This window comes from Gymnoscopelus microlampas, assembly GCF_963454915.1.
Source record: "Gymnoscopelus microlampas genome assembly, chromosome: 11".
NCBI classification, from domain to species: Eukaryota; Metazoa; Chordata; class Actinopteri; order Myctophiformes; family Myctophidae; genus Gymnoscopelus; species Gymnoscopelus microlampas.
The window spans coordinates 55,149,382-55,165,699 of NC_139948.1; the positions used below are offsets into that span (position 1 = coordinate 55,149,382).

Sequence of the window (16,318 nt, forward strand, 5' to 3'; positions counted from 1 at the left end):
AGCTCTCTTTTTCAAGGACGCCCTGATAACAAAAAATACATACATAATTATAACATAAAATACATACATAATGAGAACAATAACAATCACTTTACAATGTCTCTATGCAAATAAACACTATGTAGTGTGACCTCAAGAAGCACCCTGAATGTCTCTATTGAGACCATAGTGTGTCCTCAAGAAGCACCCTGAATGTCTCTATTGAGACCATAGTGTGTCCTCAAGAAGCACCCTGAATGTCTCTATGTAGTGTGACCTCAAGAAGCACCCTGAATGTCTCTATTGAGACCATAGTGTGTCCTCTAGAAGCACCCTGAATGTCTCTATTGAGACCATAGTGTGTCCTCAAGAAGCACCCTGAATGTCTCTATTGAGACCATAGTGTGTCCTCAAGAAGCACCCTGAATGTCTCTATTGAGACCATAGTGTGTCCTCAAGAAGCACCCTGAATGTCTCTATTGAGACCATAGTGTGTCCTCATGAAGCACCCTGAATGTCTCTATTGAGACCATAGTGTGTCCTCAAGAAGCACCCTGAATGTCTCTATTGAGACCATAGTGTGTCCTCTAGAAGCACCCTGAATGTCTCTATTGAGACCATAGTGTGTCCTCTAGAAGCACCCTGAATGTCTCTATTGAGACCATAGTGTGTCCTCTAGAAGCACCCTGAATGCCTCTATTGAGACCATAGTGTGTCCTCAAGAAGCACCCTGAATGTCTCTATTGAGACCATAGTGTGTCCTCTAGAAGCACCCTGAATGTCTCTATTGAGACCATAGTGTGTCCTCTAGAAGCACCCTGAATGTCTCTATTGAGACCAATGGCACCAGTTTCAGAGAGTCCTGAAGTTTGTTCCATTTGTGTGGAGCATAATACATGAAAGCACTTTTTCCATGTTCAGTGCTCTTACGTGGACTGGTGTGTGTGTGTGTGTGTGTGTGTGTGTGTGTGTGTGTGTGTGTGTGTGTGTGTGTGTGTGTGTGTGTGTGTGTGTGTGTGTGTGTGTGTGTGTGTTACCTGCAGGTACTCGGCCAGTTCAAAGTGTGCGGTAGCGATGTGACTCAACACCCAGCCTGTGTTGTAGTGATGAGACGGCAGAGAGGACAGAACGCTGACGGCTTCTCTGCTGTTGTATGAACACAACGCTAGATACCCTTTACCCAGGTCTCTGAGCACTGAGAGTAGACCGTCTGAAACACATATACACACACCTCATTAACACAACGCTAGATACCCTTTACCCAGGTCTCTGAGCACTGAGAGTAGACCGTCTGAAACACATATACACACACCTCATTAACACAACGCTAGATACCCTTTACCCAGGTCTCTGAGCACTGAGAGTAGACCGTCTGAAACACATATACACACACACCTCATTAACACAACGCTAGATACCCTTTACCCAGGTCTCTGAGCACTGAGAGTAGACCGTCTGAAACACATATACACACACCTCATTAACACAACGCTAGATACCCTTTACCCAGGTCTCTGAGCACTGAGAGTAGACCGTCTGAAACACATATACACACACCTCATTAACACAACGCTAGATACCCTTTACCCAGGTCTCTGAGCACTGAGAGTAGACCGTCTGAAACACATATACACACACCTCATTAACACAACGCTAGATACCCTTTACCCAGGTCTCTGAGCACTGAGAGTAGACCGTCTGAAACACATATACACACACCTCATTAACACAACGCTAGATACCCTTTACCCAGGTCTCTGAGCACTGAGAGTAGACCGTCTGAAACACATATACACACACCTCATTAACACAACGCTAGATACCCTTTACCCAGGTCTCTGAGCACTGAGAGTAGACCGTCTGAAACACATATACACACACCTCATTAACACAACGCTAGATACCCTTTACCCAGGTCTCTGAGCACTGAGAGTAGACCGTCTGAAACACATATACACACACACCTCATTAACACAACGCTAGATACCCTTTACCCAGGTCTCTGAGCACTGAGAGTAGACCGTCTGAAACACATATACACACACACCTCATTAACACAACGCTAGATACCCTTTACACAGGTCTCTGAGCACTGAGAGTAGACCGTCTGAAACACATATACACACACCTCATTAACACAACGCTAGATACCCTTTACCCAGGTCTCTGAGCACTGAGAGTAGACCGCCTGAAACACATATACACACACACCTCATTAACACAACGCTAGATACCCTTTACCCAGGTCTCTGAGCACTGAGAGTAGACCGTCTGAAACACATATACACACACCTCATTAACACAACGCTAGATACCCTTTACCCAGGTCTCTGAGCACTGAGAGTAGACCGTCTGAAACACATATACACACACACCTCATTAACACAACGCTAGATACCCTTTACCCAGGTCTCTGAGCACTGAGAGTAGACCGTCTGAAACACATATACACACACCTCATTAACACAACGCTAGATACCCTTTACCCAGGTCTCTGAGCACTGAGAGTAGACCGTCTGAAACACATATACACACACCTCATTAACACAACGCTAGATACCCTTTACCCAGGTCTCTGAGCACTGAGAGTAGACCGTCTGAAACACATATACACACACACCTCATTAACACAACGCTAGATACCCTGAGCACTGAGAGTAGACCGTCTGAAACACATATACACACACCTCATTAACACAACGCTAGATACCCTTTACCCAGGTCTCTGAGCACTGAGAGTAGACCGTCTGAAACACATATACACACACCTCATTAACACAACGCTAGATACCCTTTACCCAGGTCTCTGAGCACTGAGAGTAGACGGCCTGAAACACATATACACACACACCTCATTAACACAACGCTAGATACCCTTTACCCAGGTCTCTGAGCACTGAGAGTAGACCGTCTGAAACACATATACACACACCTCATTAACACAACGCTAGATACCCTTTACCCAGGTCTCTGAGCACTGAGAGTAGACCGTCTGAAACACATATACACACACACCTCATTAACACAACGCTAGATACCCTTTACCCAGGTCTCTGAGCACTGAGAGTAGACCGTCTGAAACACATATACACACACCTCATTAACACAACGCTAGATACCCTTTACCCAGGTCTCTGAGCACTGAGAGTAGACCGTCTGAAACACATATACACACACCTCATTAACACAACACTAGATACCCTTTACCCAGGTCTCTGAGCACTGAGAGTAGACCGTCTGAAACACATATACACACACCTCATTAACACAACGCTAGATACCCTTTACCCAGGTCTCTGAGCACTGAGAGTAGACCGTCTGAAACACATATACACACACCTCATTAACACAACGCTAGATACCCTTTACCCAGGTCTCTGAGCACTGAGAGTAGACCGTCTGAAACACATATACACACACCTCATTAACACAACGCTAGATACCCTTTACCCAGGTCTCTGAGCACTGAGAGTAGACCGTCTGAAACACATATACACACACCTCATTAACACAACACTAGATACCCTTTACCCAGGTCTCTGAGCACTGAGAGTAGACCGTCTGAAACACATATACACACACCTCATTAACACAACGCTAGATACCCTTTACCCAGGTCTCTGAGCACTGAGAGTAGACCGTCTGAAACACATATACACACACCTCATTAACACAACGCTAGATACCCTTTACCCAGGTCTCTGAGCACTGAGAGTAGACCGTCTGAAACACATATACACACACACCTCATTAACACAACGCTAGATACCCTTTACCCAGGTCTCTGAGCACTGAGAGTAGACCGTCTGAAACACATATACACACACCTCATTAACACAACGCTAGATACCCTTTACCCAGGTCTCTGAGCACTGAGAGTAGACCGTCTGAAACACATATACACACACCTCATTAACACAACGCTAGATACCCTTTACCCAGGTCTCTGAGCACTGAGAGTAGACCGTCTGAAACACATATACACACACCTCATTAACACAACGCTAGATACCCTTTACCCAGGTCTCTGAGCACTGAGAGTAGACCGTCTGAAACACATATACACACACCTCATTAACACAACGCTAGATACCCTTTACCCAGGTCTCTGAGCACTGAGAGTAGACCGTCTGAAACACATATACACACACCTCATTAACACAACGCTAGATACCCTTTACCCAGGTCTCTGAGCACTGAGAGTAGACCGTCTGAAACACATATACACACACACCTCATTAACACAACGCTAGATACCCTTTACCCAGGTCTCTGAGCACTGAGAGTAGACCGTCTGAAACACATATACACACACACACCTCATTAACACAACGCTAGATACCCTTTACCCAGGTCTCTGAGCACTGAGAGTAGACCGTCTGAAACACATATACACACACCTCATTAACACAACGCTAGATACCCTTTACCCAGGTCTCTGAGCACTGAGAGTAGACCGTCTGAAACACATATACACACACCTCATTAACACAACGCTAGATACCCTTTACCCAGGTCTCTGAGCACTGAGAGTAGACCGTCTGAAACACATATACACACACCTCATTAACACAACGCTAGATACCCTTTACCCAGGTCTCTGAGCACTGAGAGTAGACCGTCTGAAACACATATACACACACCTCATTAACACAACGCTAGATACCCTTTACCCAGGTCTCTGAGCACTGAGAGTAGACCGTCTGAAACACATATACACACACCTCATTAACACAACGCTAGATACCCTTTACCCAGGTCTCTGAGCACTGAGAGTAGACCGTCTGAAACACATATACACACACCTCATTAACACAACGCTAGATACCCTTTACCCAGGTCTCTGAGCACTGAGAGTAGACCGTCTGAAACACATATACACACACCTCATTAACACAACGCTAGATACCCTTTACCCAGGTCTCTGAGCACTGAGAGTAGACCGTCTGAAACACATATACACACACCTCATTAACACAACGCTAGATACCCTTTACCCAGGTCTCTGAGCACTGAGAGTAGACCGTCTGAAACACATATACACACACACCTCATTAACACAACGCTAGATACCCTTTAGCCAGGTCTCTGAGCACTGAGAGTAGACCGTCTGAAACACATATACACACACCTCATTAACACAACGCTAGATACCCTTTACCCAGGTCTCTGAGCACTGAGAGTAGACCGTCTGAAACACATATACACACACCTCATTAACACAACGCTAGATACCCTTTACCCAGGTCTCTGAGCACTGAGAGTAGACCGTCTGAAACACATAGGTGTCATAAGGATGTAATAAGGGTAATAAGGAGGTATTTCATAAGGACTAGTCTCACGTAGCCAGACCCAACTGAAAATGAAAAACAGCGACCTCTGCTGTTGGTTATATTGTCTGTTGGGTCTGGCAGGAAGCAAACGTAACACCAGTGCGCAAGGAAACCGGGGTTTGTGTCTGCCTTCAGCCTTTCACTTCCGGTTGGTGCGACTATGTTTTCATTCCCACTAACAATATTTCTACACAGAACACTAACACCACTTCTCCCAGAGAACATGGATGGTTTTGGTTATAAGCCCACTTGTTTCTATGATGAAAGAGCAAGTTAAAATGTGAATATCTTTCTGTGGTTTTGTCTGCTCCGAGGACGCTATTGTTAAATGAGTTTCAGTTTGTTTCTAGTGGGGAAGGGTGGACGGACACGTGAATCCCGCCCACTACATTTGATTGGGTAAAGCGCGGCCTGCTTCCTGATCTGAAGGCACGCCCACTTGAAACCAATGCGCACGGGTTGTCAACACGGCTACCGACAGATTCCAACGCAGAGCAGAATCTGTTCTTGAGAGATTACATAAGGACGTACCAGTAGCAGCTTTCTGCAGAGATAAGGACTGGTAAGTGTCATAAGGATATAATAAGGGTCATAAGGACATACCAGTAGGATGTAATAAGGGTCATAAGGACATAAGGATGTAATAAGGGTCATAAGGACGTACCAGTAGCAGCTTTCTGCAGACATAAGGACTGGTAAGTGTCATAAGGATGTAATAAGGGTAATAAGGGTCATAAGGACGTACCAGTAGCAGCTTTCTGCAGACATAAGGACTGGTAAGTGTCATAAGGATGTAATAAGGGTAATAAGGGTCATAAGGACGTACCAGTAGCAGCTTTCTGCAGACATAAGGACTGGTAAGTGTCATAAGGATGTAATAAGGGTAATAAGGGTCATAAGGACGTACCAGTAGCAGCTTTCTGCAGACATAAGGACTGGTAAGTCTGTCCTGGAGCCTTCATGTCAGACAGAGACGAGTCCAGCTTCAGGATGTCCAGACTCTCGTTCAGGTTGGAGCTGGACGTCTTCCCAGGTTTACACTTTGTCTTCCTGTTGGGAATCTTAGTGGGAAACTTCATCTTCAGCTTCTTACTGTTCTCCTACACACACACACACACACACACACACACACACACACACACACACACACACGGTCAATGATAATACGTATACCAGGGGTCAGTGGCGTGCACAGACATTTTGAGGGGCAGGTGCTCAAGAAAATTATATATTTTTTTGTTTACTTGGTCTGATCTTTTCTCCCTCTACACCTATACCTCTTTGCCAAAAATAGCAGATCTACAAGCCCACAACGCCTCGCAGCGCGAGGCGTTGTGGGCTTGTAGATCTGCTATTTTTGGCTAAAGTTCTCCTCAGAAAAGGGATGCTAGGTTTCGAGTGGTTATGGTAAAAAGAAAAATCATATCACATAAAGATTTGGCGGACCCCCTCTAGTAACTCTGAGGACCCCCTAGGGGTCCCGGACCCCCTGTTGTAGACCCTGCTGTAAAATGAAAAAAAAAAATATTTTTTTTCAAAAGGGCACTTCTGGTCAAGAGGGCAAAGGGCAGGTGCTCTAGCGTGAACGTCCACATGTGGTGGATAAAAGCAGCGCAGCAGCACAGGGGGCTTCCTTCTCCTAACGGCGTGAGAGAAAAAAGAAAGGCAAAAATCGGCGGAATTTGGAAGCAGAGCGTCCTTTTTTCTCACGCACATTTATTTCGGTGTCCAAGTCACATCTCCAGGTGCTCTTCTGAGTACTAGACCTAAAACGTGATGTGCACCCTGTATATTATGTAGTACTGTACCTTAGCAGTAGAACTTGTATAGTATATATAGTATAGTAGTATTAGTATATATTGTAGTACCTTAGCAGTAGAACTTGTATAGTATACCGTAACTTTCGCACTATAAGGCGCACCTGAATATAAGCAGCAGCAGCTAAATTGAATGATTTGTACATATATAAGCTGCACTGGACTATAAGCCGCGGGTGTGAAATCCATAGATTTAGGAGGTCCCCTAGTGGCCATTAGCTATAAAAATCCATAGATAAGCCGCACCGTTATATAAGCCGCAGGGTCGAAAAATGGGAAAAAAGTCGCGGCTTACAGTCCGAAATTTACGGTATATAGTATAGTAGTATATATAACGTAGTACCTTAGCAGTAGAACTTGTATAGTATATATAGTATAGTAGTATATATACCTTAGCAGTAGAACTTGCTGAGGTAAACAGTCTAGAAGAACGTCTGGGCTGAATGTTGGGAGGAGCAGCAAGAGTAGGACTCAACACCTGAGGAGTTGTACTGAGCACACACACACACACACACACACACACACACACACACACACACACACACACACACACACACACACACACACACACTTTAAGGACACAGTCTGGGGTTCTATGGTTGAGTGCCAGTCACATAGATCTAGGCGAAGTGGTCTTTTTTTTGTTTTTTTCTCAGGTTCACATTTCATCGTAGGGCCTCGTTCACCACGACACATTTCATTGTAACACACACACATACATGTAGCACACACACATACATGTAGCTCCACCGGAAAGGGAATTATCCATTTCCGGAGATTTTCGTTCCCATCCGCCTCCACTCTAAAGCGGAAACTAAATGTCCATTTTCTCAGTTGTTTTTCTGTAGCTTCAAAATGGACGATGGGTTTTCTCTGGGCGTCTGAGACCCTGTGTGTCTACACACAGTTTAACTCACACAACTACCCTGTGTGTCTACACACAGTTTAACTCACACAACTACCCTGTGTGTCTACACACAGTTTAACTCACACAACTACCCTGTGTGTCTACACACAGTTTAACTCACACAGACACCCTGTGTGTCTACACACAGTTTAACTCACACAACTACCCTGTGTGTCTACACACAGTTTAACTCACAAATCTACCCTGTGTGTCTACAAACAGTTTAACTCACACAGCTACCCTGTGTGTCTACAAACAGTTTAACTCACACATCTACCCTGTGTGTCTACAAACAGTTTAACTCACACATCTACCCTGTGTGTCTACACACAGTTTAACTCACACATCTACCCTGTGTGTCTACAAACAGTTTAACTCACACAACTACCCTGTGTGTCTACACACAGTTTAACTCACACAGCTACCCTGTGTGTCTACACACAGTTTAACTCACACATCTACCCTGTGTGTCTACACACAGTTTAACTCACACATCTACCCTGTGTGTCTACAAACAGTTTAACTCACACAACTACCCTGTGTGTCTACACACAGTTTAACTCACACAACTACCCTGTGTGTCTACACACAGTTTAACTCACACAACTACCCTGTGTGTCTACACACAGTTTAACTCACACATCTACCCTGTGTGTCTACACACAGTTTAACTCACACATCTACCCTGTGTGTCTACAAAGAGTTTAACTCACACAACTACCCTGTGTGTCTACACACAGTTTAACTCACACAACTACCCTGTGTGTCTACACACAGTTTAACTCACACAACTACCCTGTGTGTCTACACACAGTTTAACTCACACATCTACCCTGTGTGTCTACAAACAGTTTAACTCACACAACTACCCTGTGTGTCTACAAACAGTTTAACTCACACATCTACCCTGTGTGTCTACAAACAGTTTAACTCACACAACTACCCTGTGTGTCTACAAACAGTTTAACTCACACAACTACCCTGTGTGTCTACAAACAGTTTAACTCACACATCTACCCTATGTGTCTACAAACAGTTTAACTCACACAACTACCCTGTGTGTCTACACACAGTTTAACTCACACAACTACCCTGTGTGTCTACACACAGTTTAACTCACACAACTACCCTGTGTGTCTACACACAGTTTAACTCACACATCTACCCTGTGTGTCTACACACAGTTTAACTCACACAGACACCCTGTGTGTCTACACAGTTTAACTCACACAACTACCCTGTGTGTCTACACACAGTTTAACTCACACATCTACCCTGTGTGTCTACACACAGTTTAACTCACACAGCTACCCTGTGTGTCTACAAACAGTTTAACTCACACAACTACCCTGTGTGTCTACACACAGTTTAACTCACAAAACTACCCTGTGTGTCTACACACAGTTTAACTCACACAACTACCCTGTGTGTCTACACACAGTTTAACTCACACAACTACCCTGTGTGTCTACACACAGTTTAACTCACACAACTACCCTGTGTGTCTACAAACAGTTTAACTCACACAACTACCCTGTGTGTCTACAAACAGTTTAACTCACACATCTACCCTGTGTGTCTACAAACAGTTTAACTCGCACAACTACCCTGTGTGTCTACACACAGTTTAACTCACACAACTACCCTGTGTGTCTACACACAGTTTAACTCACACAACTACCCTGTGTGTCTACACACAGTTTAACTCACACAGCTACCCTGTGTGTCTACACACAGTTTAACTCACACAGCTACCCTGTGTGTCTACACACAGTTTAACTCACACAACTACCCTGTGTGTCTACACACAGTTTAACTCACACAACTACCCTGTGTGTCTACAAACAGTTTAACTCACACAACTACCCTGTGTGTCTACAAACAGTTTAACTCACACATCTACCCTGTGTGTCTACAAACAGTTTAACTCACACAACTACCCTGTGTGTCTACACACAGTTTAACTCACACAACTACCCTGTGTGTCTACACACAGTTTAACTCACACAGCTACCCTGTGTGTCTACACACAGTTTAACTCACACAGATACCCTGTGTGTCTACACACAGTTTAACTCACACAACTACCCTGTGTGTCTACACACAGTTTAACTCACACAACTACCCTGTGTGTCTACACACAGTTTAACTCACACATCTACCCTGTGTGTCTACACACAGTTTAACTCACACATCTACCCTGTGTGTCTACAAAGAGTTTAACTCACACAACTACCCTGTGTGTCTACACACAGTTTAACTCACACAACTACCCTGTGTGGCTACACACAGTTTAACTCACACAACTACCCTGTGTGTCTACACACAGTTTAACTCACACAACTACCCTGTGTGTCTACACACAGTTTAACTCACACATCTACCCTGTGTGTCTACAAACAGTTTAACTCACACAACTACCCTGTGTGTCTACAAACAGTTTAACTCACACATCTACCCTGTGTGTCTACACACAGTTTAACTCACACATCTACCCTGTGTGTCTACACACAGTTTAACTCACACATCTACCCTGTGTGTCTACACACAGTTTAACTCACACATCTACCCTGTGTGTCTACACACAGTTTAACTCACACATCTACCCTGTGTGTCTACACACAGTTTAACTCACACATCTACCCTGTGTGTCTACAAACAGTTTAACTCACACAACTACCCTGTGTGTCTACAAACAGTTTAACTCACACAACTACCCTGTGTGTCTACAAACAGTTTAACTCACACATCTACCCTATGTGTCTACAAACAGTTTAACTCACACAACTACCCTGTGTGTCTACACACAGTTTAACTCACACAACTACCCTGTGTGTCTACACACAGTTTAACTCACGCATCTACCCTGTGTGTCTACACACAGTTTAACTCACACAGACACCCTGTGTGTCTACACAGTTTAACTCACACAACTACCCTGTGTGTCTACACACAGTTTAACTCACACATCTACCCTGTGTGTCTACACACAGTTTAACTCACACAGCTACCCTGTGTGTCTACAAACAGTTTAACTCACACAACTACCCTGTGTGTCTACACACAGTTTAACTCACAAAACTACCCTGTGTGTCTACACACAGTTTAACTCACACAACTACCCTGTGTGTCTACACACAGTTTAACTCACACAACTACCCTGTGTGTCTACACACAGTTTAACTCACACAACTACCCTGTGTGTCTACAAACAGTTTAACTCACACAACTACCCTGTGTGTCTACAAACAGTTTAACTCACACATCTACCCTGTGTGTCTACAAACAGTTTAACTCACACAACTACCCTGTGTGTCTACACACAGTTTAACTCACAAAACTACCCTGTGTGTCTACACACAGTTTAACTCACACAACTACCCTGTGTGTCTACACACAGTTTAACTCACACAACTACCCTGTGTGTCTACACACAGTTTAACTCACACAGCTACCCTGTGTGTCTACACACAGTTTAACTCACACAACTACCCTGTGTGTCTACACACAGTTTAACTCACACAACTACCCTGTGTGTCTACAAACAGTTTAACTCACACAACTACCCTGTGTGTCTACAAACAGTTTAACTCACACAACTACCCTGTGTGTCTACAAACAGTTTAACTCACACATCTACCCTGTGTGTCTACAAACAGTTTAACTCACACAACTACCCTGTGTGTCTACACACAGTTTAACTCACACAACTACCCTGTGTGTCTACACACAGTTTAACTCACACAGCTACCCTGTGTGTCTACACACAGTTTAACTCACACAGATACCCTGTGTGTCTACACACAGTTTAACTCACACAGATACCCTGTGTGTCTACACACAGTTTAACTCACACAACTACCCTGTGTGTCTACACACAGTTTAACTCACACAACTACCCTGTGTGTCTACACACAGTTTAACTCACACAACTACCCTGTGTGTCTACACACAGTTTAACTCACACAACTACCCTGTGTGTCTACAAACAGTTTAACTCACACAACTACCCTGTGTGTCTACAAACAGTTTAACTCACACATCTACCCTGTGTGTCTACAAACAGTTTAACTCACACAACTACCCTGTGTGTCTACACACAGTTTAACTCACACAACTACCCTGTGTGTCTACACACAGTTTAACTCACACAACTACCCTGTGTGTCTACACACAGTTTAACTCACACAATTACCCTGTGTGTCTACAAACAGTTTAACTCACACAGCTACCCTGTGTGTCTACACACAGTTTAACTCACACATCTACCCTGTGTGTCTACACAGTTTAACTCACACAACTACCCTGTGTGTCTACACACAGTTTAACTCACACAGATACCCTGTGTGTCTACAAACAGTTTAACTCACACAACTACCCTGTGTGTCTACAAACAGTTTAACTCACACAGATACCCTGTGTGTCTACAAACAGTTTAACTCACACAGATACCCTGTGTGTCTACAAACAGTTTAACTCACACAGCTACCCTGTGTGTCTACACACAGTTTAACTCACACAGCTACCCTGTGTGTCTACACACAGTTTAACTCACACACCTACCCTGTGTGTCTACACACAGTTTAACTCACACAACTACCCTGTGTGTCTACACACAGTTTAACTCACACACCTACCCTGTGTGTCTACACATAGTTTAACTCACACAACTACCCTGTGTGTCTACACATAGTTTAACTCACACACCTACCCTGTGTGTCTACACACAGTTTAACTCACACAACTACCCTGTGTGTCTACACACAGTTTAACTCACACACCTACCCTGTGTGTCTACACACAGTTTAACTCACACATCTACCCTGTGTGTCTACACATAGTTTAACTCACACAGACACCCTGTGTGTCTACAAACAGTTTAACGTGCGGTTTTAAGGTATTTAGCGAGGTCTGTGACAAGGTGAAAAAAACTAAACAACTACAATAAATGGCTGACATTATGACTACATTATGATATGAAATGTGTTAATGACACAGTGTGGGGTTCTATGGTCCTTTAAGGACACAGTGTGGGGTTCTATGGTCCTTTAAGGACACAGTGTGGGGTTCTATGGTCCTTTAAGGTCCTTTAAGGACACAGCTGTTCACATTAACATAAGAGGGATTACATCACACTTAATGGCCCCGCCCTAGTGTGAGGACTGCTGGTCTGATTGGCCGTGTGAGGAAAATAAGGCGAACCCTGACTGTGATTGGTTAATATCTTACCTGGTGTGTGGAGCGGTGGTCTGTGATTGGTTAATATCTTACCTGGTGTGTGGAGCGGTGGTCTGTGATTGGTTGAAGGGGATTGGCAGCACGTCTCTGCTGTTTCCACTCTGACTGAACACTTTAGACTGACTGATCCTAGACACCGACTGAGGACATAAGAGATCCTTATGAATGCCTTATTACTGTGTGTGTGTGTGCGTGTGTGTGTGTGTGTGTGTCTGTGTGTGTGTGTGTGTGTGTGTGTGTGTGTGTGTGTGTGTGTGTGTGTGTGTGTGTGTGTGTGTGTGTGTGTGTGTGTGTGTGTGTGTGTGTGTGTGTGTGTGTGTGTGTGTGTGTGTGTGTGTGTGTGTGTGTACCTTCTTGTTAGGGTTAGCGTTAGTTAAGGAACTGTCTGTGTAGTTCTGGAGATATGAGGGGTCTCCTGGGCTGGGCTCCAGGGGCAGAATCCCAAAACTACAAAATAATATAAAGTACAAATATAAATCATTTATCATTAAAGATGAAGATAGTATCTTTGTTATACCTGGGTGTAAATGAGTATTTTATAAAGTACTAAAATACCTGGGTGTAAATGAGTATTTTATAAAGTATTTAAATACCTGGGTGTAAGGGGGCTGAGCGCAGCCGTTCCTCCTAGTAAGCTCCTCCCACTCTTGGGTTTGTTCTGCTTGCTGGCCAATAGGGATCCAGTGGAGCCCAGCGTAACAGTGTTGGCCAATAGGGAGCCGGTATCCGGGGTGATGAGGGAGGAGTCTATATAGGAGACTGACGAATCAGACATCAGCTTGGCGTTGGAAGATTCTAGATTGAGACGATTCAACTCCTGAAAAGACACAGTAAATAGTCTGTAAGGACACAGTGTGTGTGTGTGTGTGTGTGTGTGTGTGTGTGTGTGTGTGTGTGTGTGTGTGTGTGTGTGTGTGTGTGTGTGTGTGTGACATTAAAGACACAGTAAATAGTCTGTAAGGACACACTGGCCCTCATTTATCAACGCAGCGTATAAACCGCCGTATATTTCTCCATATATTCGGCCGTACACCAACGTGGAAGTCACATTTATCAAAGGATCCTAAACAGCTGATTCTAGCGTATATCAGGACGGAGCTTTGATAAATGTCACGTCTGAAAACGAGCGTCATTTAAATAACACGCCCTTAAATATTCACAAAACGCCCGACTTCACGACATGAAGGACCAGAATACGACCCAAAAAAACATGAAAAGCCATGCGACCTGTTGTGAGCTTGTAGATCTGATATTTTCAAATAGCCAATGCAGCCATGCAGATCTGCAAGCTTAACCGTATGACTGTTAAAGCAGTTTGTTTAAATTACTTTATAAAATATTTTATTTAATTAGTTTATATATCTATAAACTAATGTATATTAAATGAGTTTATAGATATATTTTCACAGCGATTATGTATTAGTGTAGATATACATTTAGGAGTGGATTATGTGTCTAGATGCCTCTCAGACAGTCAGACAATGCTGCTCCGCAGGTCTAGGATGGAATAAACGGGCGCAGCCAACGTCAACAACTGGTCTGCATGCATACATGCATGATATGATATGCTAGAACAATATGTTCTAACATATCTTTGTTCTAGCATATCTTTGTTCTAGCATATCTTTGTTCTAACATATCTTTGTTCTAGCATATCTTTGTTCTAGCATATCTTTGTTCTAGCATATCTTTGTTCTAACATATCTTTGTTCTAACATATAGCATATCTTTGTTCTAGCATATCTTTGTTCTAGCATATCTTTGTTCTAGCATATCTTTGTTCTAACATATCTTTGTTCTAACATATCTTTGTTCTAGCATATCTTTGTTCTAGCATATCTTTGTTCTAGCATATCTTTGTTCTAACATATCTTTGTTCTAACATATCTTTGTTCTAGCATATATTTGTTCTAGCATATCTTTGTTCTAACATATCTTTGTTCTAGCATATCTTTGTTCTAACATATCTTTGTTCTAGCATATCTTTGTTCTAGCATATATTTGTTCTAGCATATCTTTGTTCTAACATATCTTTGTTCTAGCATATCTTTGTTCTAGCATATCTTTGTTCTAACATATCTTTGTTCTAGCATATCTTTGTTCTAGCATATCTTTGTTCTAACATATCTTTGTTCTAACATATCTTTGTTCTAGCATATCTTTGTTCTAACATATCTTTGTTCTAGCATATCTTTGTTCTAACATATCTTTGTTCTAACATATCTTTGTTCTAGCATATCTTTGTTCTAACATATCTTTGTTCTAGCATATCTTTGTTCTAACATATCTTTGCTCTTGCATATCTTTGTTCTAACATATCTTTGTTCTAGCATATCTTTGTTCTAACATATCTTTGTTCTAGCATATCTTTGTTCTAGCATATCTTTGTTCTAACATATCTTTGTTCTAACATATCTTTGTTCTAGCATATCTTTGTTCTAGCATATCTTTGTTCTAGCATATCTTTGTTCTAGCATATCTTTGTTCTAATATATCTTTGTTCTAACATATCTTTGTTCTAACATATCTTTGTTCTAACATATCTTTGTTCTAGCATATCTTTGTTCTAGCATATCTTTGTTCTAACATATCTTTGTTCTAGCATATCTTTGTTCTAGCATATCTTTGTTCTAGCATATCTTTGTTCTAACATATCTTTGTTCTAACATATCTTTGTTCTAGCATATCTTTGTTCTAACATATCTTTGTTCTAGCATATCTTTGTTCTAACATATCTTTGTTCTAACATATCTTTGTTCTAGCATATCTTTGTTCTAACATATCTTTGTTCTAACATATCTTTGTTCTAGCATATCTTGATAACAATTATATCATAATTGCTCTATCTATATGATAGAACAAATGATATCAAACAGACAAACTAAAGACAGACTACAGACAGACAGTGATATCAAACAGACAGACAACAGACAGACAACAGACAGACTACAGACAGACTACAGACTACAGAGCGTCACAGAAGGGGACGTTCGGTAGGCCAATGTGTTCAACTAGCGATTGGTTAAAAACCTTAACGAGGACAG

At 42.7% G+C, this 16,318-nt stretch overlaps 1 protein-coding gene across 1 annotated transcript in view; it reads right to left on the reverse strand.

The window, feature by feature from the left end:
* The window catches only part of cdc27 (cell division cycle 27), a 42,657-nt gene that overhangs the window by 11,815 nt on the left and 14,524 nt on the right, over positions 1 to 16,318 (reverse strand). The window contains exons 7-12 of the mRNA XM_084071565.1: positions 13,868 to 14,091; positions 13,625 to 13,721; positions 13,308 to 13,414; positions 7,521 to 7,620; positions 6,220 to 6,412; positions 1,017 to 1,189 (exon numbers count right to left, since the gene is read on the reverse strand). Of these exons, the coding sequence (XP_083927691.1) occupies positions 1,017 to 1,189; positions 6,220 to 6,412; positions 7,521 to 7,620; positions 13,308 to 13,414; positions 13,625 to 13,721; positions 13,868 to 14,091 (894 nt within the window). The remainder of the gene's footprint in view (positions 1 to 1,016; positions 1,190 to 6,219; positions 6,413 to 7,520; positions 7,621 to 13,307; positions 13,415 to 13,624; positions 13,722 to 13,867; positions 14,092 to 16,318) is intronic.